The sequence below is a fragment of the Aptenodytes patagonicus genome, chromosome 16, assembly GCF_965638725.1.
Source record: "Aptenodytes patagonicus chromosome 16, bAptPat1.pri.cur, whole genome shotgun sequence".
Taxonomy (NCBI): Eukaryota; Metazoa; Chordata; class Aves; order Sphenisciformes; family Spheniscidae; genus Aptenodytes; species Aptenodytes patagonicus.
Window position 1 is genome coordinate 496885 of NC_134964.1, and position 25767 is coordinate 522651.

Consider the following 25767-nt stretch of genomic DNA (forward strand, 5'->3'; position numbering starts at 1 on the left):
GCTGCAGGCAGAGAGGAGGAAGAAGGGGGCAGGAAAGGGGGAGAGGGAGCTGATGGGGAGAAGGGGGCTGTCAGGGAAGGCGAGGGGCAGAGGGGAGAAGGCGGAGGGAGCCCAGACCAGAGGGGGGAGCGAGGAAGGGCTGGAGGAGGAGGAGGAGAAGGGCAAAATGAGGACAGCCATGCTCTGCCGTGGGCCCTCATGGAGAGGGGAGACGAGGGAGGGCGCAGGGGGAGCGCGGCCATGGGGAGCAGGAGCGAAGCGTGGGCGGGAAGGGGATGGAGGGAGGGAAGGGGCTGCCAGGAGAAGGATGAGAGAGGGAAGGGGTGAAGCGGGAAAGGGCTGGCGGACGGAGATGGGAAAGGAGGTGCGAGGCTGGGGCAGGGAGGAGGAAGGTGCCTGCGGGGAGGCAGCGGGGCGGGATGGAGGGCTGGCGGCGGGGCCGGCAGAGGAGGAGCCGCGGCCGTGGGCGGAGGAAGGGATGCGGGAGGAGGGGAGGGAGGGCCGGGACCTGTGAGGCCAGGTTTGACAGGAGGGAGGGAGGGAGGCTGGGGGAGCCGCCGGTGCGGGGAAGGGGGATGGCGGCAACGGCGGCCCGAGGAGGGGAGGCGGGATCGGCGGCGTGAGGGGACGGCCCTGCTCGCCGCGGCTGGCAGGCCGCAGCCCTGCCGAGCCGGGCCGCACCATGGGCAGCGCCGACTCCAAGCTCAACTTCAGGAAGGCGGTGATCCAGCTCACCACCAAGACCCAGGTGAGGGCCGCCATGTCGGGAGGTGGGTGAGGTGAGGGGGGGGCCGCCATGTCGGGAGGTGGGTGAGGCGAAGGGAGGGGGGCCGCCATGTCGGGAGCCGCCCGCCTGCCCTGAGGCGCGGCCCCCTCTGGCAGTGAGGTGGCCGGGGATGCTCGGAGGCAGCCGGGGCGGGCTGACAGGCCCCTCTTCCCCGGCCCTGCCCCGAGCCGCCCCCGGCGCTGAGGGAGGGGGGCGGCCGGGCCGCTGCCCCCGCAGCCCGACCCTGGTGAGCAGGGTCGGCGCGGGTGCCTTGTGCGTGGGGACAGGGCTGCACCGCTGCTGGGGACCCGCAGGGCTCGGGGCGGAGGTGACAACGCGGCCGCGGGCTTCGGCCATGGCTGGCTCTGGTCCAGGCTCTCGCCGTGAGGCCTTGCCCTGAGGCTGGGGAGCTGATGGGGGATTCGGGCAAGCTGGTCCCGTCTGCCATGTCGCTGGTCTCCAGGTTTCGTGCGGTTATGGAGGGGGAGCGGGAGTAAGGCGGCGAGGCTGTGCTGTGCCTCGGGGCACCGGCCGGTTCCCGGGGGCAGCCGTCAGGTCTGGCAGGGCCGTGCTGGTAGCACGGCACTCGCTGCCTCTGGCACCTTGCGCTTTGCTGCACAGCGTCCTGTGGTAGCAGACCAAGACGCTGCTGTCGAAAGGGATGTCCATAGCTCCTAAGGTATTCAGCTGAAAGCTTACATCACCACAAGGTTTGGCAATGCCCCCTTTTCTGTGTCTTCCCCCCCAATAATTAGTGCAGAATCTTGACCTGTTTTTGGGTAATAGCAGATTGAAAGGGCTGCTGGCTAGCCATGCTGTTGGGGTGAGCTTTTTGCAGCAGAAGCAGCTTCCACCTGTGACCTGTGAAATACTGCTTTATTTCTGCAGGCTGAAGAGGAGGGGTTAAGCAAAAGGAAATCAGGATGGTGTATAGCGAGGGTGGCTGCCTAGAGGTCTAACAGATGTTGCTCATGTCCTGGGAGCTCGTTTAGTTCTTGTCTTAATTTGGGAGCCCGGCAGCACGCTGGCAGAAAAATAGTAGGCTGTCCTGTCTAAGGAGCAGAGGGGTTTTGCTCTATTGAGAAATTGCATCTCAGGTTCTTCTGAGCTACAGTGGAGAGTTGTGCTGTTCTGAGCCGCCTTTGGTGGTGAGGGAATAACAGCTGCTAAGAAAACTTGGGAACGATGGCAGAAAGATATTTAATGATGGGGAATGAATTCAGAAGAAAAGAGCATGGATGCAAAGGGCTAAAGAGTAATAGGAGAAAATCTGTGTGAAAACTCAAGAGATGAAGACTAGGACTGGAAAATGAAGCATAGAAAGTAAGGCTGGAAGAGCCTTTGAGAAATCATATTTATACCTTCTAAAGCAGTATTGCTTTTATCTGCATTGCTCAGGAATGGCTTCTGTGAACACGTTCTTAAAAACCTGCAATTGTGGATGTTCCACAACATCACTAGGCAAAAAGAGAAGTGGATGAATTAATGTTTTAAGGGTTTCTTCCAAAGTCTCTTCTGGATGCCAAATAGTTCAGAGTGCCTTCAGCTTTGGACTGTCCTTCATCCACTGGGAAACATGCTTATAAAGTGAGACTGGGGGGGGAAATCAAGCCTGTAGACTCTTCTCAGTCTGCTCTTCACAAAGAAAATCCAGTATGAGGCAATCCTTCATGTCGCCAGCCAAAAAGAGAGCGCTCCCCTCCCCCAGTTTATCGATGTGTGTAATGAAAGAAGGTTCACTGGGGCCCCGAATAAAGGAAGGAGAAAAAGCTTCATTCTTGGCTGGATTCATTTCACATCTTTGTGGTCTAGGTGAGACGTAACTGCCATGTGGAAAAAGGGTGGGGTGTTGGCGCTCCCATATTTACATACTGTAGAAGGGCACTGGTGTTTGCTTGTGCAGGATGCGTGACTGGACTCTCCTGGAGCCTTCTGAGCTCATACCAGCACCAACCTCCGTGTAACCTCCTAGTCCATGACACCCTGGATTCAAAACCAGGCTGCAATAATGGAGAGAGGCAAATCCTTCAAAGCTATTAGCCCAAAATACACTTTGCTTTCTCAGCAACATGTTTCCTTTTTTGCAGCCTTCTCCTCTGACATCAGGTAGCTGGACAAACAGATTTTCGTCAAATCATCAGCTCATGAAACCATGAGCTTAGCAATGCGCTATGCCGTGTTTCCTAAGGCTCTGATGGAAGGAAGTGGTTGAGCAGTGTTCACTCACTAGTGAAGGTTCAGAGTTGGCACTGAAGTTAAATTTTTCTTAAAAATAAGTTCTTATAATTGCCAGGCTTTCGTTAATTAAAAAATATGAGCGTTCCCCTGTGAACATTTAAAAACAATTAAATAAATCTGTAAGGGACATAACACTTGAATGCTTGTAGCACACGTGGAGCCCAGAACTGGAAAATCGAACCAAGTCTGGACACAAATGAAATTGACTTAATTGATTTTTTTAATTGCCAAAGAGAAACACTGAAGGTGTAAGAGTATTAAAAAAGAAAAATCACTTCAGATTTCAGTGACTAGAAAAGGGCAGTAGTACCAGAAGGAAGGAATTAGCTTATGCTACAGATGTATATTTATAATCACACATGGAGAAATGGGCTTTAGGATTTTTATATGATATATATATGTTACATTATACTGCACACCTTTAAATTGATAGGGACCACCCTTTTAATAATAAAACAGGTGTGCTTTATCATAGAGAATGTGTGAGCCCTCCCAAATTGCCCATAAAAATGCTTTCTACTTAACAGGTGAAGGGAAACGTAGATTGTGAGTGTGACAACTAGTCAGTGGCAGAGCAGGGAACTGAAGCTGGGAGCTGTAACTGCTGCGGAAACACGCTTTCTTTTCTCAGCCAGTTGACTAGTAAACGGTTTCTGCAAGCAACCGACTGGAACATAAGACATTTTGATCTTGTGAACTAGCTTGTTATATTTTAATGCTAGCTATGCCTCTACTTTTAAAGAAATGGGAAGGATCAAACAGGAGGCACAAACTCCAGTCCTTTCTTTTTCCCTGATGTGGAAATGCAGTAATACAACAGGCTGTTAATTTGAACCTGATAAAAGTACATCTTGTGCTTAGAGAGAGGTTGGTTTCTGGTAGCCTATTTCTGATAGTATTCAAGCTTGATTCAAGTATCCAAGTCTCTCAGGTTGATCAAAAGCAAAGTTGTTGTCTTAAAAGCAAAGCTGTAACTAACACTTCACCCAGCTGACTTTTGTCCTAGGCTTTCCCTGCCAGACTTCCACAAATCCCATTTTCCAGTTTCCTTTGCAACACTGTCTCTGCTATGGGAGCAGAGAACTGGCGACAGACTCATGTGGAGCCTCTCCTTGATTCTGCGCTGCTGACTGCAAAGATCCTATAGAAAAATTTACTGTTGCTCTGAAATCTGTGTGGAGCTGCTGTCCTTGGCAGCAGGGATGGAATCTTGCTAGTTATTAATGTTTTGAAAAATCTGTCCTCAGGCTTTCCTTTTGCACGGTGGCTCACAAACAGGTGGTACAAAGGTGCGTGAATTGCCTCAAACTAATCTGCTGTCCCTGCAGGGTTGCCTGATCTCCTAGAGCTCAATCAAGGGCTGCATGAATGGCTCTCTGGTCATTACACTCCACAGTTCTGCCTCATTTGGGGTGGAAAGGAGCACGCTGCTGTCACATATTATCTGAGCTTGTGTAGTACTGGCTAGAAATGCTGGTGAGGGACGAGGGGCCTGCTCTGCTGTCGAGTCCTAGAAGAAGAAGAGTCCCTGCCCCAAATGTCTCGCTACCTTGGCTGATGGGATGCGCAGTTGGTGTGTTGGCAAGAAGCAAAAGGAGAATACAGTGAGCAAGACTAGTGGCTGCTTGCCCCCTTGATTCTCCGCTGGCGATTTGCAGCAACCTCAGAATTGGTTTAAGGACAGTCCTCCACTAGGGACATGTTGGAAGAATTGTTGGGAATGGGCATTCGATATAAAGGTATAAGTGCAGAGAGCTCTTGGTTGGGAGGAGGGTGCAAACACTCACCCTTCCTGAGTTTTTGAGGGATTGTATCTGAAAGAGAAAGCGAAGGTGGTACTAGCGTCAGGCTGAGGACAGTAACAAATGGGGGGGGCTGTGCCTTGGGACCTTTTCCTGTTTATAGGACATGGTCAGCTCAACTCAGTTTTCCTGTTTCCTGTGACATATCCTGTTTGCCTGGGGATTGCCTGTTCAGGGCTGTGATTCTCTGTTCAGTAACTAGCAAGATGCTTGCAAGCTGAGCGTCTTCCTTTTCTGAGTCCTACAGCATGCATGTATGGTGTGCTTTAAAGAACCTGAAACCCAACATTTATAACTATTGGGAAATAAGACTGGAGGTGTCCAGTAGGACTGGTTCCACCTTTGTGTGGCCAGCATGCAGGTGGGAGGTCTTTACACCTTGCCCAGGTGAACTGAAGGCAAAAGTCTCCCTCCTTGCCCACTCCGAGATGTCACATCACCTCAGCTCTGCCCACTGTGTTCTCGGCAACCACTCTGCGCTACAGTCATCTCTTCCCTTTGGTGTGGAGAGCTTGGTTCAGGCAGCAACGTCTCTCTCTGCCAGTTAGCTCTGTAACTTCAGCAGCCTCTGCAGTGGGGTGCACGGTGGGTCAGGAACTTCCTTTGCTCTCCAGGTGTGCTGGTTGTGTTTCCAGAGTAGAGTTGAGCTACCGAGCCCTTGATTCTTGTGGCAAGGATGAAGGCCTCGTTCTCATTACACTGCTGGTGCAGAGCTGGTTGTCTGCGCTATGTTGGAGGCACATCAGGTTCTTTCTTATCTGTGTGCTGCAGCTCCCTCACCAAGAGAGGACACATCTGTGCTGATCTGGAGGATCTGAAGTGGCCCCAGCTCACAGCATTGCTGGTGAGGATTCAGCTCCTTGTGAGCTCTTCTGGTTAAAGCTCTGTCAAGGCTAGCTGTGGTGCTGTGGGATTTGTTACTGCAGCATGTGCAGTACCAACACTTTTAACTAAATCTTGACATTTCCAAATGAAGATATCCATGGCTGGTGAACAAGACTGTTCTGGGTCTCTGTATTTCCCTCCTCTGTGAGCTAGATACAGGTTGTTGGGTGAGCTCAGCATGAGGAAATGGATATTTAGATCCCCAGAGATGCTGTGTGCAGAATACAATCAGCTTAAAAACATCCAGTAATGTTCTGTCAAGGAGATTAATATTACGTGGATCGAGTAGCTTCATGATGCCAGACTGTTAATTAAAACAGGGGGGCTGCGGGGTTGTGAGTGACTCAGTACTGAATCCATGTCCCAGGATTGTACACGGGATACCATCTGTTGGATGAGGAGCTGACTTGCTGCAGCTATTAAAATTGAAAGAAATGGTGTTTTAGCGTAATCTGCTTGCCAAGATGGCAGCCGTGACATTAATGTGGCTGCAGTATCCAACGTTGCAGCTTGGGTAATTGCTCCTATGCTTCTCTACCTCCATGTAATTTTAGTCGGAGACTCTGTTCTTCAATCCATCTTAGCTGTTGTGTTACCGTCTGTAAAATAGCGGCTGTGTTCAGCCTCTGAGGAGGCCTCAGGCTAGTGGGAGGTAAAGGGATCGGTGTCTACTGGAGAGAAATGGTTTTCTCCTTCCCCTCTAGATGAGAGTGAAACCATTATTTATGCATGATCTCCAATTAGCAGCAATTGCTGCTCACTGTTGTCAGTGGGAGTGGCTGTGGCAGGCAGCCAGTAGATACATGTGGCAATTATACATGTGGTTGTGGTACGTGGTTTGAAAGGGGGTATAGGAAGTGTAGGATGTTTTGTGCATTACACGGATTGGATTTCCAAATACTTGGCTCTTTTTGAGAAGTGTAATTATAGATCAGATTTGCAAAATAGCTTTGCTTCCATTTAAGCTTTTCATGCCAGGTTGCAGAAGAGCACAGCTCCTTCACATGCTCAGGAAGCTGAAAGTCAGGCTGTAAACGCTTGGGTGTTCCTACAGATCCCCTCTGAGGAGCTGGGATCTTGAACCATTTGGAAAAAAGTTGCTCTTCCCTTGGAAGGAGGTTTGGTGGCACCTTGCTTTGGTGGCCGGGTGATAAAATGAAGAGTGTTTCAGCACTAGAGCAGAGTTTAAGAAGATGCCTAAACACGTGTGGGTTTTTTTCTGGCTTTGTTTTTAAAGACTGGGGAGTTGCTTGGGCTGATTCATTGCATGGCTGGAAGGACCAGGACAAGCAATAAGGAGCCTCTATGGCACTGGAGCGTTAAGGCAGAGAGCTGCAGGGCAGTAACCTGCTATACCAGTTTGGGGGCGGGCAGGCTACCTGCCTGCCCCCTCTCACTTTTTGGCCTTTGGGTGGTAGTGACACATCACCTGCTCGCAGACTGTGGCTGTTAATTCAGGAGGTGTTAGCAAAGGGGGAAATGCAGCACTTCTTGGTGTCAGAGCTGTGAATGAGCTTTTCTCCCCAGAGTCGCGTCTTGGCTGTATTTAGAAACAGCATAGAGCTGGACAAGTTTTCTGCCTGCTACAGCAGAGCTGGGAGTGGGCAGGAATTGTTTAAGTTAAACACATGTTCATATTTTTGCCCCTTTCCCATCTGACATGGTAGCCCCGCCCACGGTGCTGATTATTGCAGTTAGCGAGAGCTGCTGTTTGCTTTAGAGCTGCTGCACATTGCAGGCAGGAGGCTCTCCCTCGCCCCAAGCCAAGGGCTGGGGGTGCTCAGGTGGACGGCTCTTCTGACCTGCCGAAAGTGCCGCCACACCTCAGCATGGCTGGGGAAACTGCTCTGGAAAAGCTTCCATTTTCCTTTTCTGATTGAAATCATGGATCCATCTCCTTCACACTGCGCAGCATAAATACACATGTATTTATCCCCCTCCTGTAGCAGGACCTTTGGGCTGGATGAGCACTCCCAGCCTTGTTTGGGCAATGCCTATCTCTTGGCAAGTATCAGCACTTAGATGGGAAGAGCTGTGCTCAGGTTTAGGCTGTCTGAAAAGTTAAGTCTTTCCTGATTGTTCAGAGCTCCCAGGCTTTGGATGCCTGAGATGTTGTGTAATGGAGATGCCTTCTTGTTTAGCAAACAGTGCTGGCATTTTCACCTTTTGGGGAGTGGCAGGTCATTGCCACCTTTCCACAGGGTTGGAGGCACTGCTGGCCCTGTGTGTCTGAGCCTCTGCTTCACCTTGAATAGCCAGCACTGTTCTCTGGCTCTGCAAAGCCACAAAGGGCAAAGCAAGGTCGCAGTCTGCTTTGTTCAGCCACATATAACCTGATGCCCAGGTTGTCATCATTGTTGTTTTGATTTCTAAGCTGATGCCACGCTGTCAGGAAGAAGCTGGGGGAAGTAACACTGGGACTCTGCAGTCAGCTGTACAGAGCTGTCTTTTCAGCTGCAGGCTGGCAAACAGACCGTCCTTGTGGCCAGCAGCCCTAGCACTGGGGTTGCAGGGTGGGCTTGAGGAGAATCCTTGTTCTCCCACTGTGAAAAGGGAACAACAGTGCTGGTAAAAGAAGGGGTTGTCTGCACCTGCAGAGCCAGAAAAGCTAATTGGGAGAGGTGTGTTCCCAGGCATGGGGATTGGGCTTCTCAGACCACAGGTCTGAAATGGATTGCTTTTTTTGGTCTCCTCCTTCCATCTTCCTCTTTGAATTGCACACTTAGTGCTTTTTAAGAACAAAGCCTTGGCAGCGACCAGCTGCACTGAGTCCAGTTCCCCATAAATATTTGATTCAGAAAGATCAATTCCGTTGCATGCGTAAGTGCTTTGGGGTGGGTCTGTCAGTTCCGTGGGTCTGTTCATGCCCTAATGTCAGATGGCTCTGATTGCTTCCTCGAGACTTTGGTTACAATAGAAGTGATTCCAGTGCATGCTCAGGGCATCCTTGGCTTGCTCTGAAGGTGACAGAGTACATGACAGCAGCCTGGCCCCTGTGCGTCGGTAAAGATCTTGTAATACATGCCCTAGGTTGCAGACAAGCAGGAGGCCTCATGTATGCTGTGACTCCATGAAAGACTTGGAGAGTCCCAGTCTGACGCAGCTGGTCACATACATGTCTTGCTGCTCACCCCCTTGCTGTGAGGGAATGATCTGTTTGGGAGATCAAATCGGCCAAAGCCCTGATAACAAAAGAAGTTGAGGTACAAAACCAGTGCCAGTATGTTTTATTGAACCTCTTCTGTGCCTGGTCCCATCCCCAAGCCAGGCATAATCACTGATGTTTGGACCTCATAGAATGGTGGTTCTGCATCTGTAACCATGTTTGTCTCTCTGTAGCCCGTGGAGGCAACGGATGATGCCTTTTGGGACCAGTTCTGGGCAGACACAGCCACTTCAGTTCAGGATGTCTTTGCCCTTGTACCAGCTGCAGAGATCCGAGCAGTGAGAGAAGAATCGCCTTCAAACTTGGCGACTTTGTGTTACAAGGTAAGATTGGTGCTGTCTTATTCCTTGGTGCTATGCTAGTAGGAGGCTGTCCCTGCATCAGTAGTCCTATGGCTCCCAAGGGGAGACAGGTATCATATTATTTCCTTGTACCACATGATGTGCTTGCTTGTCCCGGTCTCCTCCTGATGGTAACTCTCAGCCGTTCCTCTCTTGGCTTAGCACACACCACAGCTGGCATTTTCTCACTTTGGAGCCTTTTTCCTCTTGTCCCCATCCTGTGTTTCACCCTGCCCTCTTGGGTCTTGCCTGCTATGTAAACTGCTTGCTGCTTAGGGGACTTTGTACCAAGGCTGCATATTTGTGGGGAGGCTGGTACGTCCAATACCCTGTCTGCATCTAATTGCTCCTCACCATGCATCAGTCTGGCTTCAAGCCGATAGATCGCAGAGGGATGTGGAGATTGTCACTGTATAACTGCCTGGATGAAGTTGGGGGGAGATCTTAAGACTTTTCTTCCTTCTGCTGTGACATCAGAACATCCCTGATGCTGCTTCTGGTGTTGCCATGTCCTTGCGTGGAGTACAAAGGACATTGACTCATGTTTCTACCCTGCCAGGTTTGGCAAATTGTGAAGCTGGTGAGCAACAGCCTGAGACCTATTCTGCCTGGGAAAGTGCAGGTGTTAGGAAAGCTCCCGATGTGAGCCATGCAAAGAGTAGCCTTGAATTTGTAGTATTGGAAACATTTGGAATGGCATTTTCCCAGTTTTAACTGGTTGTCGTTGTCCTGTTTTTCTTTCCTGCTCTACAAAATGTGAATGAGACCTACTGAATCATAGTGAAGGTACCTCTGACTGGGAATCGTGCCTCAGACACATGCCTGTAGTGGATACTTAAGAATACAAAACCGAGGAAAAATGGAATGGTTCTTCCCTAGTGCTGTCTCCTGGCTTCTGGCATGCAGCAGCTTGGGAATTGAGAAGGGCTGGGGAGACCTGTACTGACCACATAACCCCTTTGTCTCTTGTGTCCTCTTTCCCCCAAAACCAGGACTGAAATACGGGCTCTTCTCCCTACTGGAAACAGATGTGTTGGGAGACCTGGTTGCTGTAGGGCTGTTTATCCAGGAGCCCTAGATCTTGGGATATGAAGGTCAGAGGATCCTGCAGTGCTTTTGCCAGGCTGAGAGCCCTGACCTGTGCCAGGTGCACTGTGCCACTGGACTTAGCAGTGCTGCATGTTTGTGGAGAGCACAACAGCATGGCTGAAACATCATTTGCAGTCATGGCTGGAGACTCAGACTGTACAGAGTCATAAATGTGCCTGAAAAAGTAGTTAAGCTCAGTCATAGAGTAGTGTGTGGACAGACTGAGGCTACACAAACAACATTTAAATACCCATTAAGGCAGTGACGCAGGCTAGCAGAGTCAGTGACCCAGACAGTCTGCTATGAAAATAAGCAGAGACGCATGACCTCATGAATTAAAAAGCAGCAAGGTGAATCCTTGGTAAATGTTTTGGCTTTCATTCCCCCTCTGTTTCCCCTTGGGATCAGGGAGTAAGAGCAAGTGGGTGCAGCTACTGGGGGAAGGAGCTGCCCTTTTCTGTCTGTGGGTAAAACCTGCCGTTGCCTCCTGGGGCTGTGGTTACTGCCTGGCAAGACCCACGTGCTATTCTGAAAAACCCAGTGTGACTGTTTCCATGGGCAGTTTCAGTAGTGATCGGATGGACTGCAGAGACTCAGTCCAGAAGCTCTTTCCAGAGCAGCAGTCCTATTCACAGCGTCATTGGGGGAAACCTGGGCTACCACCCTGCTCTGCAGCAGGACCTCAGCAGCCTCTGCTGGAGGCCATATCCATACACTTAATAGTCAGAGGCAGCAGCTTAGCTCCCACCTCCTGAGTCAGGAGAGGTCCCTGCTCTAATCACAACAGCACATACAGATATGTCAGACTTTGTGTGTTTCTGTGCAATCTCCCTCTGCCAGTGCCTCACACCATGCAGCACAGTGCTGCTGCCTTGGTTCTGCCTGTGTCTCGTGTCCCTGATGTGGCTGATTAATCTGATCTGCTCTTTGCAGTGTGTGGTGTCATGGAGCATTGCTGGAAGGAGCCTTCTGGTGCTATGGCTGTCTGTCTCACGTGACACAACACGTGTGCTGCATGGATTAGCCCTGGAACGTGAAATCCCTTGCAGTGGGACAGTAGAAATTCAGGAAGCTCTGTTTAAGATCATTAACCCTATTTCTGCAGTGTTTCAAACAGCAACAGCGCCTGTACCATTGAACTCGGAGAAAATGGGCTCCAAGAACTGCTTATAGCTCTTTGTGAGGGTGTCACCAGCAGGACAGACCTGACCAAGTCATGCTAACTTGTGTCCAGGCTGATGCTACCTGCCTTGGTTTTGTTTCCTTCAGGCTGTGGAGAAGCTGGTGCAGGGAGCAGAGAGCGGCTGCCACACGGAGAAGGAGAGGCAAATCATCTTGAACTGCTGCCGGCTCCTCACCCGTATCCTGCCTTACATCTTCGAGGACCCAGACTGGAGAGGTTTCTTCTGGTCAACTGTCCCTGGGGCTGGCCGAGGAGGGGTCTGTCTCTTGGCACTTATTCTTTCTGGAGGGTGAAGGGGAGGCTGTAGTGAGGAGATCCTATATACTTTTGGGGGCAACTTCATTCCAGTTATTTCTATTTGGTCAGAAATTAGGTGGCACCTTCTACATTCTTTTCCTTCCTTTGATTCTTGCTGCTCTTCCTTTCACCCTCAGCTGCTTTGTTTAGCACAGCTTGATGCATCATCTGAATATTTCACTTGGGTGCGTGGCTGTAGGAGAGCACTGGTATGTGAGGGAAGGCTTCTCCAGTATAACTGAAAGTGTGAATCGAAATGAACGTGAGCGCAGTACTAAAGGCTGTATGACTTTCTTAAACTGAAATGACCTTATTCCATTAACTAAAGTTGATTTAAGACTCAAGTCAAATTGAAATAGGGTGTCATTTCCACTGATTTTACAACGTCACATTAAAAGCAAATAGTGCCAGAGAAACTCTCAGCAGTGTGACTCAATACCCTGCTTATGAGCTGAGTGATACAGTTTTAACCAGGGGCCTAGCCTGATAGGTGAAGCCCACAGCTGAGCAAGAGTGGTTAAAGAATTAGGTACTGTTTCTAGTTCTGTCAGTGACATGTATAACCTCAGGGGAGTCTCTGAACCTCCCTACATTTCTCTGGAGAGCGGGCACAGTAGTGCTCGTCTGCGTTTCTCAGAGGAACAGGGTGAAAATGCTTTAGGATCTCCTGCATATAGGAGAAATAGTATTGAAAACAAAGTTGAGTTAGGCCAGGAATTTGCCCGCTTGCTCCCTCAGCAGCTGCCTGCTCTGTTCATAGAGAGCACTCTCCTACGAGTTTCTGAATCTGCAGGTCAGCATGGCTGTACTGGAGAGTGTGGTTTCCCCTGAACGTTAAGTGTACTGCAGTGTTTTTGAGGAAGATTATAAAGGATTGGCAGTGGTTGGTACAGTACAAACCTTGCACCTTGTGTTGTCTCTGCCTGTCACCTCTAATCTGTTTTGCCTGAGGCCACTTCAAGGGAAAGTTCTGGGTGGTGGAAAGGGAAGTCTTTGCTAGCCCCTGCTATGTGTTATGTGATCTGCATGATTGGGAGGGTGGTGGTTGTCCACCCTTTCATCCCTGCAGGGGCCAGGGAGTGCTGGATGGGCTTAACAATGGAGAAGCTTGTTTTGGGAGGGAACATGTGGGGTGCCTGGTGCTCTGATTCAGCCAGGCTGCTGTTACAACTGTTTTTGCAACTTGCTCAGTAGTTGGAGGAGTTTCTCAGCCTTGGCGAGGTGGGGTCACCCCAAGGCGATCCAGCCCAGTGCATGTGTGCTGGGTTTGGAAGCCCTCCCGCTGCGTTGTGCCTCCTGAATGTCAGTGGGGCTGTTGTGGTTCAGTGTGCTGCATCATTTAACCATGTGCAGAAGCAGTTGTAAGGCTGGTTGAGCTGCCTGGCAGGGGATAACAAATAAAGCCCTGAGACGTTAGGGAAGCTGGGGTCATGCTTAATCTCGGGGGCAACTGCTTTGCTGTCTGAAGTCTGATTTCTCCCTGAGAACTGAAGGGGAAGATGGTGGTATGCCTGGACCATTAGTAAATATCTCTGTGATTATCCATCACCTGCTTCATGATGCAGTGAGGGATGGCAGAGCTCCTGGGGGATGGGTGCCTCTCTCCTTGTAAGGGGGTCTGTATTATGTACAGATCTATTGGTTTGTTGTGTGTCACCCATTTTGGATGTGGTGGTACCCAGAGCCTGCAGGGACTTTTTCTGGCAACTGAGGTGATGTTAGCAAAGATCATTCTTGGAAAATAAATCCCCTTGGACACTAACGCTTTTCATTTCATCTCTGACTGTGAGCCCAAGTAAAAGCATCTTTGCTGTGCTGGCACCATCCATCGTCTCTGGGCCTCTCCTTACATCCGGGATCTGTTTGACGGTAGTCTTCCTGCTGTTGCTGAGACAGACGTCAGAGCCACACAGGCTATTATCTCTGTTAGCTGCCTGCTGTGACTTAAGAGCTGTGTGTCGTGGGCAGGCTGACAGAAGCCTGGCTGAGATAGATAAGCTCCTGCCATTCCTGCTCCCTGCCTTTCCCTCCAGCACCAGTGTGTGGTGGGGAAGGCCTCCCATCCGGGACGCTCTTTGACAGGCAGGATCTGGCAAGGTTTCCCATGGCAACGGCTGCAGAGGAGTAGCCATGCGTGATTTGAGTGATTGCTTTGAACGCTGGAGACAGCAAAATCCCTTCTGCTGTAATGCTTGCTCAGCCATGACAGGCTGAGGCGGCCCCTTGCTGACCATGGTGCACGCGGCCTCTCCTGGTTCTGTCACCTCCAGTTCTGGGCAGCCCGTGCAGGACTTTGAGAGGTTTCACACCTTATCGCTGCTGGCTGGCTTCTTCCTATTGCTGTCTCTGTGCACCATCCAAATCATCCTCCTTCATGACTGTAAAACCCTCTTTTCTGTAAATGGTTCCCTTTCCTTTTGTCTTCAATAAGTCAAACATCTCCACGTGGCAAGGTCCAGTGCTGCTCTTCTGTTTCCCCGACATCTCTAGGTCTTTGTCTGCTCAGTTTGGTGTCATTAAAGAGCTTGTTCCCAGTTAGTCATCACCTTCCAGGGGGGAATTTTCTTTCCTCTACTGGCTGGGTTTTGTGTGTTTCTTCCTCTTGTTCCTTTGTAACTTCTTGCCTCCCTGCATGTTCTTGGGGAGTGTATCTTCTCTTGCTGTGTTATACTAGTGTTACTGTGCTCTTTGCTACCCCTAGGCTGACAATACTCTTCCACATTTCTTGCTTTTAGGGAGATGAAGACGACGAAAACGCCCGGCCACTGGCTGAGTCGTTGCTCCTTGCTGTCGCAGATCTGCTCTTCTGTCCCGATTTCACTGTGCAGAGCCACCGGAGGAGCACAGTGGTAAGTTGAATCATGAGATTGTAGATCTCATCATTGTAGATGAGAGGTAGATGAGCTGCATGGTGGGGGTGTACCCTGGAAAACCCCAGCAGCTTCCTGCAAACCTGCAGGCAGGAAAATACGGAGTTGCTGAGCTTGACCCACGGTGACTAATGTTGATCAATATTTTGGGTTCAGTGTGGTGTTTGTGCCTTCTAAAACAGATGTTCTGAGACAGCTGGGTGAGTCTCAGCTGGAGTGGCTGGCACATACCCTCGCACTACAGCTTGCCGCTCAGGAAAAGGTGGTTGTGCTGGCAAAACAATCGCTCTTCTGTTGTTGCCATCAGAGCAGAGACCTTTAGCACCTTGTTCCTTTCACTGGCGATTTGGTGCGGTCTTGGGCAGGAAGCAGCTGTTTGCCTGATCGCAGGTGCTGTGACGTGAATGAGTAGATGGTCTCTGTTGTGTCTTTTCACCTCCTCTCCCTCTTTGTATCATTGCAGCAAAGACAAATGTGTTCTGATCTTTATGGTGACTGTCTTTACTTCAGAGGAGTTCCCTGAAGCAGGGATCTCGTACCAGGTGTGCTAAGGACAGATTCTGGTGCATCTCCCTCCCTCCCTCCCTCTCTATTTCTCTCTCCCTACCAATAAGAATGTGGTGTTTCTTTTAGGTCCAGTCTATAAACAAAACTAGGCAGCCCTCCTTTTTGGTATAGCTATGAAGTAAATTAAAAATGAACGTGCTAAACCACTGTGCATTTGATGACTGCAAAATTCCCTGACAAACCTGAGTACTAAATTGCTTGCTTGAAGTTTCTGGGTAGTAGAAACAGGGTTAAAATCTGCCACCTGGGGATGAAGGGGTGAGGCTGGATCAGAGCCACATGGGTATGTGCTAAGAGTAAGTGGGAGTGTGGCTGAGAGAGATGGACTTGTCTTGTGCTGTCACTTGGGATGGATTGCACAAGTGGGGGTGACAACAGTTTTTCCTGGGAGAGCCCCCCTGCTACACCTGTGATTTCTCCCTTGGCAGCAGCCAGCCTGGCTTTCCAGGGCGCTGGGCAAGTTGAATTACACAATGAGATTGTGAATGCTTTATGTTCCTTGCTGTTAGCTGCCTGTCTGCTGCCTGCAGCCTCTGTAGTCTTTGCCTAGCTGTCTTTCCTCTGGATCTGGTATGACCTGCGCTCTTGAGTCTGACTGCAGGTTAAGAGCAGAGAGATGGGTACAACCACCTCATGCTCATGGCAGAACAGCATACGGCCCCAGAGGTACAGATTATGGTGGATAGTTGCTGAAGCAGAATTGAGTAAAGAGGGAGAGTAAGAGCTGGGAGGGAATGGGCAAAGGAGACCCAGGAGTGACCCATACTCTTTTGCTGTTTGCCCTCCTATTGAAGTCAGCCCTGGAATTATGGCTGGAAACTGGGGATCCCTCTGTCATGCACAGTGCCTGCATCTCTGTGTTTTATCACTTACTTGCAAAGGCTGAGCTCTCTGAAGAAATCAGCAACCGCATTTTTAGGCCTGGGGAACTGCTATAATAATGGCTAGTAACATGCTGTCTCCTCCTAGTGTTCCTGCTTAGTCAAACACAGTAGAAGCAGGTTTGTGGATGTAATTGGCATTTCTTTCCACGAAGCCTGTGCCTGGCAGGAGATGTTCAAGATTTGGTTGTGGGGGGACGTCTTGGGCACTCCAATCTCAGCAAGAGTTGTTCTGAGGAGCTTGGTGAGAAACCTGACAGCAGGTGAGCTCTGGCCTATCTGTAGGAAGTGAGTAGCAAGGCAGGAAAAGCCTGGACTGTGGAAGAAGCTGCAGTTGCTTCTGCATCAGCAGTAGCTGCTGTCAACATGCTAGTTTTGTGGGAGCCGTGGTTGAGGTGGTAAGTGCATCCTGGTTGCCCTCAAGCCCTGCTGTCCTGAGATCAGTGCCTTTGTGGGAGGGAGGGAGGAAGGAAGGGAGGTTATGCAATGGGAACCCAGAGCAATTAGAAACAGTCCTCTGATCTGCTTTCCCCAGGTGCAGGGAGGAAAAAAGGCAGGCAGTAGAATTTGCTTAATTAAACCCCAGAAAAGAGACAGCCAAAGTGTGCCAAGTGCACTTGATGCAAACATATTCATCTGAGCCCTTGCTCCTGGTCATTTCTGGAGGGTTGGCAGGTGGTTTTCAATGGCTGCTTGTCTCAGCAAAGCTGCTTCAACCCTGACCTGACTGACCATGACAAAGAAGAAGGGCAAACTGCTGTGGTTCATCTCCTCAGGTTGCAAAGCAAAAGTTTGGGAGTCATGCCAGCAGCTGTCAAGGGACTGGGAGGGTTCTGACTAGGAGAAATAACATATTTGTGGTCACCTTCTTGCTTTACCTTCTGAAAAGCAAGACACAGCCATATCCACTTTTATTATAAATGAGGGTTAATTTGCGGCTTCTCCTGCCTTTGGGGTGCAGCCATTGCGAGTCACAATTATGTGGGTAAACTCAACATGACATGCTCTGAGATAGGGCCGAGGTGTCGAGCAGGACTGAACCCCTGTGTGGTGGTGCTCTTGATCTGCAAAGGAAGAGCCCTGACCTGGGCTGTGTTTCATGGGGTGTGGAGGAAAGGAGAGGAGATGGTGATGCATCCAGTAATGAGAACAGAATGTATTTTGGATCCTTTGGCATTGGGTGACCCTTGCCGGTGGAGGTGGCTAGCATTGCACCTTGGCATGCTAGAGGAAGGGCCTCATTCTGCATGGTGCTCAGTACCTATTGAAGATGCGAGGTCCTCTGTCAGTGGTGTTCCCTGGGTGGGGCTGGTATGTACAGCCCGAGTGTTTGGATGCTTCTCTGCTGGAGTCTTTGCTATTGTCAGAGAGGGGGGCTGAACGGCCTTGGATACCACTAGCGTTGCCTTCTGTGGTCTGACCTCTTATTTCTCTCACAGGACACAGCAGAAGATATCCACTCCATCGACAGCTGTGAGTACATCTGGGAGGCAGGAGTGGGCTTTGCTCATTCTCCGCAGCCTAACTACATCCATGACTTGAATAGGTAAGAGGGTCTGCAAAGGCAGAATGGAAAGAAGCTGGGCTCAGGAGAGGGGGATCTGGGGGCTCCTTGCCTCCTCGGGTGTCTGTGATTCCCAAGGGGCTTTCTCCTTGTTCCTTTCTGAGCTAACAGGACTGGCAACACAGGGAAAAAAAAAACCAGCTGACCTTTTGAATAGCTTTTTGTAGTATGGTATGGGAGTCAAAGTGTCTGCAACAGGAACTGGCAAAACATTGCTGCTTTGAAGATGCCTAGGAGCTCTGCACTGTATTTCTTTTTCATAAGGCAGCAGTTCTGCTGAGCTTTGAGCCAGTGACAGCAGTGTTGCTTATGAAATGGGCTTAGCTCTCTGTGGGGAGGACTTTCTAGATGGGACTGAGCCTTCCTTATGTGTTGTTGGGGTAAATGATTGTGCCTCCTGTGCCCAGTCCCTGCTCCTGAATGGCTCCAGGCCTTGGTTTCTTCCTTTCTTTCAGGACAGAGCTGCTTAAGCTGCTGCTGACCTGTTTCTCTGAGGCCATGTATCTGCCTCCCTCCTCAGACAGCAGCAACACTAACCCCTGGGTGCAGTTCTTCTGCTCTACGGAGAACAGGTGAGGGTGAAAGATGGGGGACTGGGTGCCAGGGGCAGAAATACCTTCAAATATCTTCCACGGAGTGTGTTCGTAATGGGGGACCATAGGACTTGCTACCTCCAACATCTAGGGGCTGTTGTCCTTTTTCCTTGTCCCTGTCTTACATACACCCCATTAGCATCTCTGCTTAGTGAGAATTGTTCCTCAGCAGCAAAAGGAGAAACTGAGCATGGTGCTCACTGGAGTTTGATGAAGGACTGATCCCTGTCCTGTGGGAAATGGCAGATCCTGTTCCCTGCTGTAGACCCCGTTCCCTGGTGGGGATGGTGGCCTGGCACTGCAGTGGGTGGTTTGTGGTGGTGGTGGCGGGTGAATGCTGCCCTCTAGTGACGTTGTCTCTTCTGGGACTTGCAGCTCCCCAGATGACAGTTGCTCACTTGGGGGAGCACAGTCCTGGCTGAAGGCAGACAGTTTTGTCTTTCCAGAGTCTAGAGAGCTTTGAGGTCATGTCCCCTTTTTCACATTGCTGCACAGGATTCCTCTGGGAGGCCACATGGCTTTTTTCGCCTCCCCTTCCCTCTCAGCTGTAGTCCAGGAGACCAGCTGGGACCTGGAGTGTCAGCTCTTGTCTCTGGGCTGCTCAGTCATGGGCCACTGTTATAGGTTAGAGAAGATGCTAGCGTTTTGTCATGACCCCAGACTCTAGGGGAGAGAGATGACTGTCCCTCCCCAAGGCAGCACCTTTTGCTTCCTGCTTCTGCCATCTGAGAGTGTTTTCTCCTCTCCAGGCATGCACTCCCACTCTTCACCTCGCTCCTGAACGTCGTCTGTGCCTATGACCCGGTGGGTTATGGGATTCCTTACAATCACCTGCTTTTCTCTGATTACCGCGAGCCCCTGGTGGAGGAGGCAGCCCAGGTGCTGATTGTCACTTTGGACTATGACAGCTCCACCAGTTCAAGTCCCACTGTGGATGGCACGACCACTGGCACGGCCATGGATGATGTGGATGTGAGTGACACTGGGATCTGTATTTGCTGCTCTCCTGAACTCCCTGTGGTCCTCTTATATCAGCTTGCATTGAATGTTGACCTGTAGGGCCCAGCACCACTCCTCTCCTTGCAGTCTGCTATTTCTGGCCCAGTCCTGCTTCTTTCCTGTAGGTCACTAAACAGCGGTACATGACCAAACCACTAGGTTTTGGTCACTGACTTGAACCAGGAGCATGTAAGTGAAAAGCCCCTGACTTTACTGTTCCCTGAGGTGCTCTGTCTCCTAGCATGTAAAACTGAATCATTCAGAGAGGAAGGCTGAAATGAGAGACATTAACACCCAGAGCCAGGGGTTACACTTTGACTTCCTGAGTAAACCTTATTGCCAGTAAGCATTTCACTCATTTTCTTTAAACGCAGCCTCCAGGACCAGACAATCTGTTTGTGAATTACCTCTCAAGAATACACCGAGAGGAGGTAACATGCTTCTGTTCTGAACTATTTCCTGTCTGATTTCATGCTGATTGCATTAGCCCTGGGGCCCACCACAGTCTCTTTCCTGGTCTGTTGGCAGGATTTCCAGTTCATCCTGAAAGGAGTGGCCCGTTTGTTATCAAACCCGCTGGTCCAGACCTACCTGCCAAATTCTGCCAAGAAGATCCAATTCCATCAGGAACTCCTTGTCCTCTTCTGGAAACTCTGTGACTTCAACAAGGTGTGGATCTGCTTCTTGCTGAGCTTTGCCCCACTTTGCCTGTTGCCTAGAGCCTGGTGTGGCTCTGGCTGGACCGAGCCATGGTGAAAGGTTGTGGGCGGGTGGTTGTGGGCGGGTAGTTAGCAGTGACTCTGTGGTACTCTGGTCAGCAGCACTACTCCCTGCTGCATGGGCTGGGGGGGTCTGGCTGTAGGGACACCTTGTGAGAGAGGCTGCAGCTCCTGAAGGTCGGTACTTGAGGCAAATGCTGGAGCAGGTATTATAATAACTCTACAAATAATACTGGAGTTGAAGAGCTGGTGCATGTACCAGCCTTCCTAACGTTCTTGAGAGACTAATAAGCTTGGGGCTACTTATCCTGAGTTCTGCGGATGGTGCAGAAAACTGAATATGCTTGTGATTGAAATCCTCCCCTTTCTTCCAGAAATTCCTCTTCTTTGTACTGAAGAGCAGTGATGTTCTGGACATCCTTGTCCCAATCTTGTATTTTCTCAATGATGCCAGAGCAGACCAGTGTAAGTTGGTTATTTTCAATATTTGGGATGACCTGTGCTTGACAGTTGAGCTAGAATGTTTTTAAGATGCTTCCTCCCTACCACTTAGATGCGACAGCATCTTGAGTGTGTGTTCCTAGCCTTTTACAGGCATGGAGTAGAGTGGTTCAGTTAGCTGGGTTTTAATGTTCGTAACAGACTAGAAGCAGGGCATGATCTATACCACAACACAGGGAAGGGAGATCCTTAGCGTGTGTTAACTTGTTTTGAGTCCTTATGTCAAAAACTGTGTCCCTGATCCCATGAAGAGGGAGAAAGGAGCAATCTGCTCTTGCCTTGGGTGTAAATCAGGCATAACTCCATCACTGTGTAGTAGAAAGAAGTAGTCAGATCTTTCCTACTATGGTGATGGATATACATCAAGAACATAATGAAGAAAAGCATGATCTATCCAAGACTTATCATGGTACTGGCCCCATAGATGTGCTTGGGAAGGACACTGGTAGTGGCAACGGAGGGAGCTCTGTGTGGGATATCCCTTATCAGGATGGTCTGGTCTGTGGAGTTTTTCTTTCCGTCCCATAATGTTTCTCCTCTCTCCTCACTGTCCTTCTGTCTTCAGGAGTCCAGTGGCCTCACTGTGATGTGTGGGTGTTTTTGTGTGTGTTTTTCTTTTTCTTTTTTTTTTTTCTCCTGCAGCACGAGTGGGCTTGATGCACATTGGGGTCTTTATCCTCTTGCTTCTCAGTGGGGAGCGTAACTTTGGGGTTCGACTGAACAAGCCGTATTCTGTACGAGTGCCTATGGACATCCCTGTCTTCACAGGGACACATGCAGATCTGCTCATCATAGTGAGTATAGCTCCAGCAGTTCTTTTCTGTCCCTCCTAACTCCTGTTTCATACCTCCACAAATAATTGTCCTCCTTCCTCCTTCAATATACTCGTCCTTCCTAGATTGCCAGCCCACTGAGTAGCTAGAAAGTGTGTGGGATGCATCCGAGCACTGGCGGGATCTTTGCACACTGTTAACCTGAGGTGATGTGTCTAGCAGGGTGCATATGCGTGAGATGCAATTTCATCTGCATGGGATGATCCCAAAGAACAGGATCCTGGATGGCGCTGGACTGGTGTCTAAAGGACTCTGGGACTGGCATGAATGGGATGGGTGCATGGTCTCTACCAGACTTGATTGCAGGTGGGGAAGGCAGGAGATCTGACTGCATTGCTGGCTCTGTCCCAAGTAACCAGAGTTGTGTGGAGCACATCTGTCAGAATGGGAACAACAGTGATACCAAGCTCAACCCTGCAGCTTTGGGTTGCTGCAAGGTTTCATTCATCTTTCAGTCTGTAGTGCTGAGGGCCACAATACTGCTACAAACAGCTGTGTGTTTTGCAGTACCAGCCTCAGGTGGTACCCTCCTGTCATGTTAGTGCTTGTTTGCCAGAGAAGAATCTCTCAGCAGCTTCTGATAAACCTCCAAAAGGAGATTCCCATTAGAAGGAGTAGGAAGAAATGTGCCCACCAGAACTGTTCTTGACGCTATGTGTTTTACTATTACATTCCATTAATCTTAGATCATCTCTGTATTTTCATTATGCTGCAGGTCTTCTCTACAGGCATGCCAGCTAGAGGTGGGAAGGCCAAGATTGGGAATGTCTGAACTGGTTGCGAGGCAGTTGAATCTTTCCATGTCTGAGGGTATAGTTAAGAAAAAAAGGACAAACATTTGAGATAGAAGTTTGCACTAAAATCAAATGTGAAATGACTAGTTCTGTGGCATTTCAAGCAGCTATCATTAGGGATCAGAGTCAAAATCCATTGGAGGTGAAGATGTTTCTTACTTCCTGGTGGTTTATTTTTGTCTCAGGCTGCCTGTGCGTTTTGGAACAGCTCACGGTCAGTTTCTGTTTGCAGCATTGTAGAGCCCTAATCATGTCCCCAAAGGATTCCTTGTAAATGAAAGCTTGTACTCCTGGAGCGCAAGTCTGCAGTGAGAGCAGCCTTTCCCACCTGTGTAATTGTGGAGTGTGCAGGGCCCTGCCTAGGAAAGAATGGTGTCAGGAAGCGATTAGTGTGGGGGTGGCACTGGTTTTGGTTGAGAGGGTGTTTTCAGTAAGGTACTACCTTGCTCAAGAACTCCTTCCTAACTGTAGGTCTTTCACAAGATCATAACCAGCGGGCATCAGCGGCTGCAGCCTCTCTTTGACTGCCTGCTCACCATTGTTGTGAACGGTAAGCACTGTGTGCGGTGTGAAACCACAACCCACAGAGGGGACAGCTCTGGCTATTCTCACTCTCCTCTCCCTGCGCTCCTACCTGTGCCCCCTAACATTGACCAGTGTCAGTGGCTGCTGCTGGAAACTGATCCTTTCTAGTCCGTGCTGGAGGTGCCAGCTGCAGATCAGACCTGCCTGCAGGGTAATTGCCTGGGCTCAGTCAGATGGGGTAGAGGGTGGGACAGCAGAGTCCCTGGAGCCCCTCTGGGGTGGCAGAAGGGCATTTGCCAGAAGGCCTGGTGAGGGTGGTTGGCAGTGCTATCTCTTTCCAGCAGGGAGTGCCACCTCTCCACAGTGACAGTGGCTTCCCTTGGGCTTAGTGAGTGTCCAGGTGGCTCCAGCTGCGTAAGCTTTTCAGGAGGCACGCAACAGAGATGATGTTACTAGTGCAAAACTACACAAAACCCTCTAAAAGCAGAAATGTCTGCTTTTACTAGGCGATATCTCTGTTTTACTTCTTTTATATTTGGAAGTGTTTCTGTGGAACCCTGTTGGGCTCAGCTATTCCATGAGGCTTTCCCGGAAGTGCAGGGTGGGAAAAGGTGGTAAGAGCAACAATTTTAGTGGTGTATTTATGTGAATAAATACACCTTGGTTCTTTCTCCAGTTTTCATTTGTTTGCTTTCCACAGTGTCTCCGTACCTGAAGTCTCTCTCCATGGTGGCTGCTAACAAGTTACTGCATCTCCTGGAGGCTTTTTCCACCACCTGGTTCCTGTTCTCCGCTGTACAGAACCACCATCTCGTTTTCTTCTTGCTGGAAGTTTTCAACAACATCATTCAGTACCAGTTTGATGGTAAGACACTGACTGCTGTATTTAGTGGGTTTGCACTAGTTTAGTCCAATAGAACACGAGGTAGAAGTTCAGAGAAAGTCCAAACAGATGAGAGAAGGGGAGAGGTGTAGAAACCAGCTACATGGAGACTTGCCTAGGATTGAGAAGTTGGGTTAGTAGGTAATCAGTGTTGGGTCCTGACCCAGACAGATTGGGTTAGAGCAAAATGAGACGGCAGCTAATTATCAGCATAACCTCAGCCTCCTGCAGTCCAGAAGATGAGATGGGTAGAGGGGAAGAAGAAGGGAAAGTGAGTGTGTAATGCTTAAGTTGTGACTGGCTGGATGCTGTTGTGAAACTGCTCATGTTGCTCAGCAATGTAGGTGAGGGGACAGAACATCTTCCATCTCCTTAAACGTTTAAAAGTGCCTCTCAGTTCTGCTCTGGCAGGTCTCTGGAGCTGAAGACCAAACAGCCCCATCCAAAGTTCTGGCACTTGCTACCTTTCCAGGAAATGCCTTATGCTTTCCCTCTTAAAAGCATGACAGTCTTTTACCTCAGGGAAATAATAGTGAGGTCCCTTAACCTGCTCAAAATTTAATGTTACGCTTTAAAACTGCAAATCAGGAGTGGCCATTCTGCTTCCCTAATGGAAATCTTGCAAGTGGTGGTTGCCAGATCCTAAAACAACCTTTGTGGCTGTGATTTGTGTTTTATTTTAGGGGATGGTTTCATTCTGTTCTCTGCCACCTTGCAGACAGTAAGAATTCTGGCCTTTTGGCTTTGCTATTTCAAGCCTGTTTCTCCTCAAATGGAATGCTCCTGATTTGTTTTGTGAAGTCTTTTGAAGATGGAGAAATATTGAATCTTGGCTAACAACCTTTTCTTCCAAAATAGGTGCTAATATGTGGTTTAAACTGTCCCTTTTCTTCTCAGTAGTTTGAATGTCAGTTTCTAAGCCATTTCTTGTCAGCCTTCCAGCCTAGGAGGGATTTCACTGAATTTCCTGTACTGCTTTGTAGTGGATAAGAGGATATCGAGCTCTGCTCTTTCTTCCTTGTGCCGTTGCCTTTGTGGATGGAAGCATGGTTCTCTTGAGCTTGCGGGGTCTCCATAATCGTGCTTCGTGTACCCAGTGAGCTGTGCTGTATCGGCAGAGCTCTTTGAGTCTTACTGTGTGTTTTGTTGTTGTGATTCCCAGGGAACTCAAATTTGGTCTATGCTGTTATCCGCAAGCGGAATGTATTTCACCAGCTGGCCAACTTACCCACGGACTCACAGTCCATCCAGAAAGGTCTGCAGCGCAAGAAGAAAACTCCTGAGCCTATTTCTCGCACCAACTCCCAGGACGGGGTCTCCATGGAAGGGTCACGTCCTGCTGCACCTGCTGAACCAGGGACACTGAAGACAAGTTTGGTGGCTACTCCAGGTCAGCTTTAGTTTACCTTTGTAACAGGAGAGACATTTGTTTTCTCTGTGAGATACGGTGTGGACTCACCCTTTCACTGGGCGTTGGAGAGGTTAAGAGTTTACATCTGTGAATGACTTACTGCCTTTCAGTCTGAGTTTCAGATCAGTTTGTCCAGGCTGATCACAAACAAGTCAAAGTAAACTGCCTTGAGTTTCTCTCATCTCAGACTTAGTGTCCATGTGGCCGTTTGTCTTAATCTTGACCTTTTGCCTCCGTTTAACTATATCCATGTGAACCTGTGTTCCTCTTACATCAGGGAGCTTTTTCCTAGAGACAAGTGAACTCTTCTGGGGTGGTGAAGTCAAGGCTAGATCTTGCTTCTCCTGTTGAAAGGAGAGCATTTCAGATGTCAGCAGATGCATAGGTTGTCTGTGCATGGTAGGGCAGAGGAGAACCCCCTGCTTTTAAGTGTATTTAATTCACTTGTGTTTCTGAGCTTTTTCTCTTTTGAACACAGGAATCGACAAGCTCACGGAGAAGTCACAGGTATCAGAGGATGGGACCATGCGTTCGCTGGAGCCCGAGTCTTCACAGCCTCCACTAGAGGGTAACCCGCCCTCAGCTGTGAGCGACGGGGAGCCCTGGAGTGGGGTAAGACCAGACATTCTGGTGTGTAGGGAAGGTCTAGGACTTGGTGAGAAATGAAGTAAAATTTGGGACTTTAGGAGAGGTCTGTTTGGCCCTCTGAAGAAAGGCATCATATTAGAGGCAATATGCACATGCATGCTGTGCTGGAAAACACCATGGTTCAGAAGTACTGTTGCATCATCTTGCGTGTTCATGTTTGTGCTAGTGACACAAGAGCTAGGACACTAGAGGAGTGAGCTTTCTCCACCTTG

The 25767-nt window shown here is 49.6% G+C and overlaps 1 protein-coding gene across 1 annotated transcript in view; it reads left to right on the top strand.

Annotated features, from left to right (window-relative positions):
• The first annotated feature begins 619 nt into the window (after nt 1-619).
• Nucleotides 620-25767, top strand: part of HID1 (HID1 domain containing) — a 31726-nt gene continuing 6578 nt past the window's right edge. Inside the window, exons 1-15 of the mRNA XM_076354196.1 lie at nt 620-748; nt 9031-9180; nt 11557-11727; nt 14503-14616; nt 17525-17631; nt 18105-18221; nt 18992-19214; nt 19616-19672; nt 19770-19910; nt 20335-20425; nt 21104-21255; nt 22560-22638; nt 23314-23478; nt 24659-24886; nt 25386-25519. Of these exons, the coding sequence (XP_076210311.1) occupies nt 683-748; nt 9031-9180; nt 11557-11727; nt 14503-14616; nt 17525-17631; nt 18105-18221; nt 18992-19214; nt 19616-19672; nt 19770-19910; nt 20335-20425; nt 21104-21255; nt 22560-22638; nt 23314-23478; nt 24659-24886; nt 25386-25519 (1995 nt within the window). The 5' untranslated portion in view covers nt 620-682. The remainder of the gene's footprint in view (nt 749-9030; nt 9181-11556; nt 11728-14502; nt 14617-17524; nt 17632-18104; nt 18222-18991; nt 19215-19615; nt 19673-19769; nt 19911-20334; nt 20426-21103; nt 21256-22559; nt 22639-23313; nt 23479-24658; nt 24887-25385; nt 25520-25767) is intronic.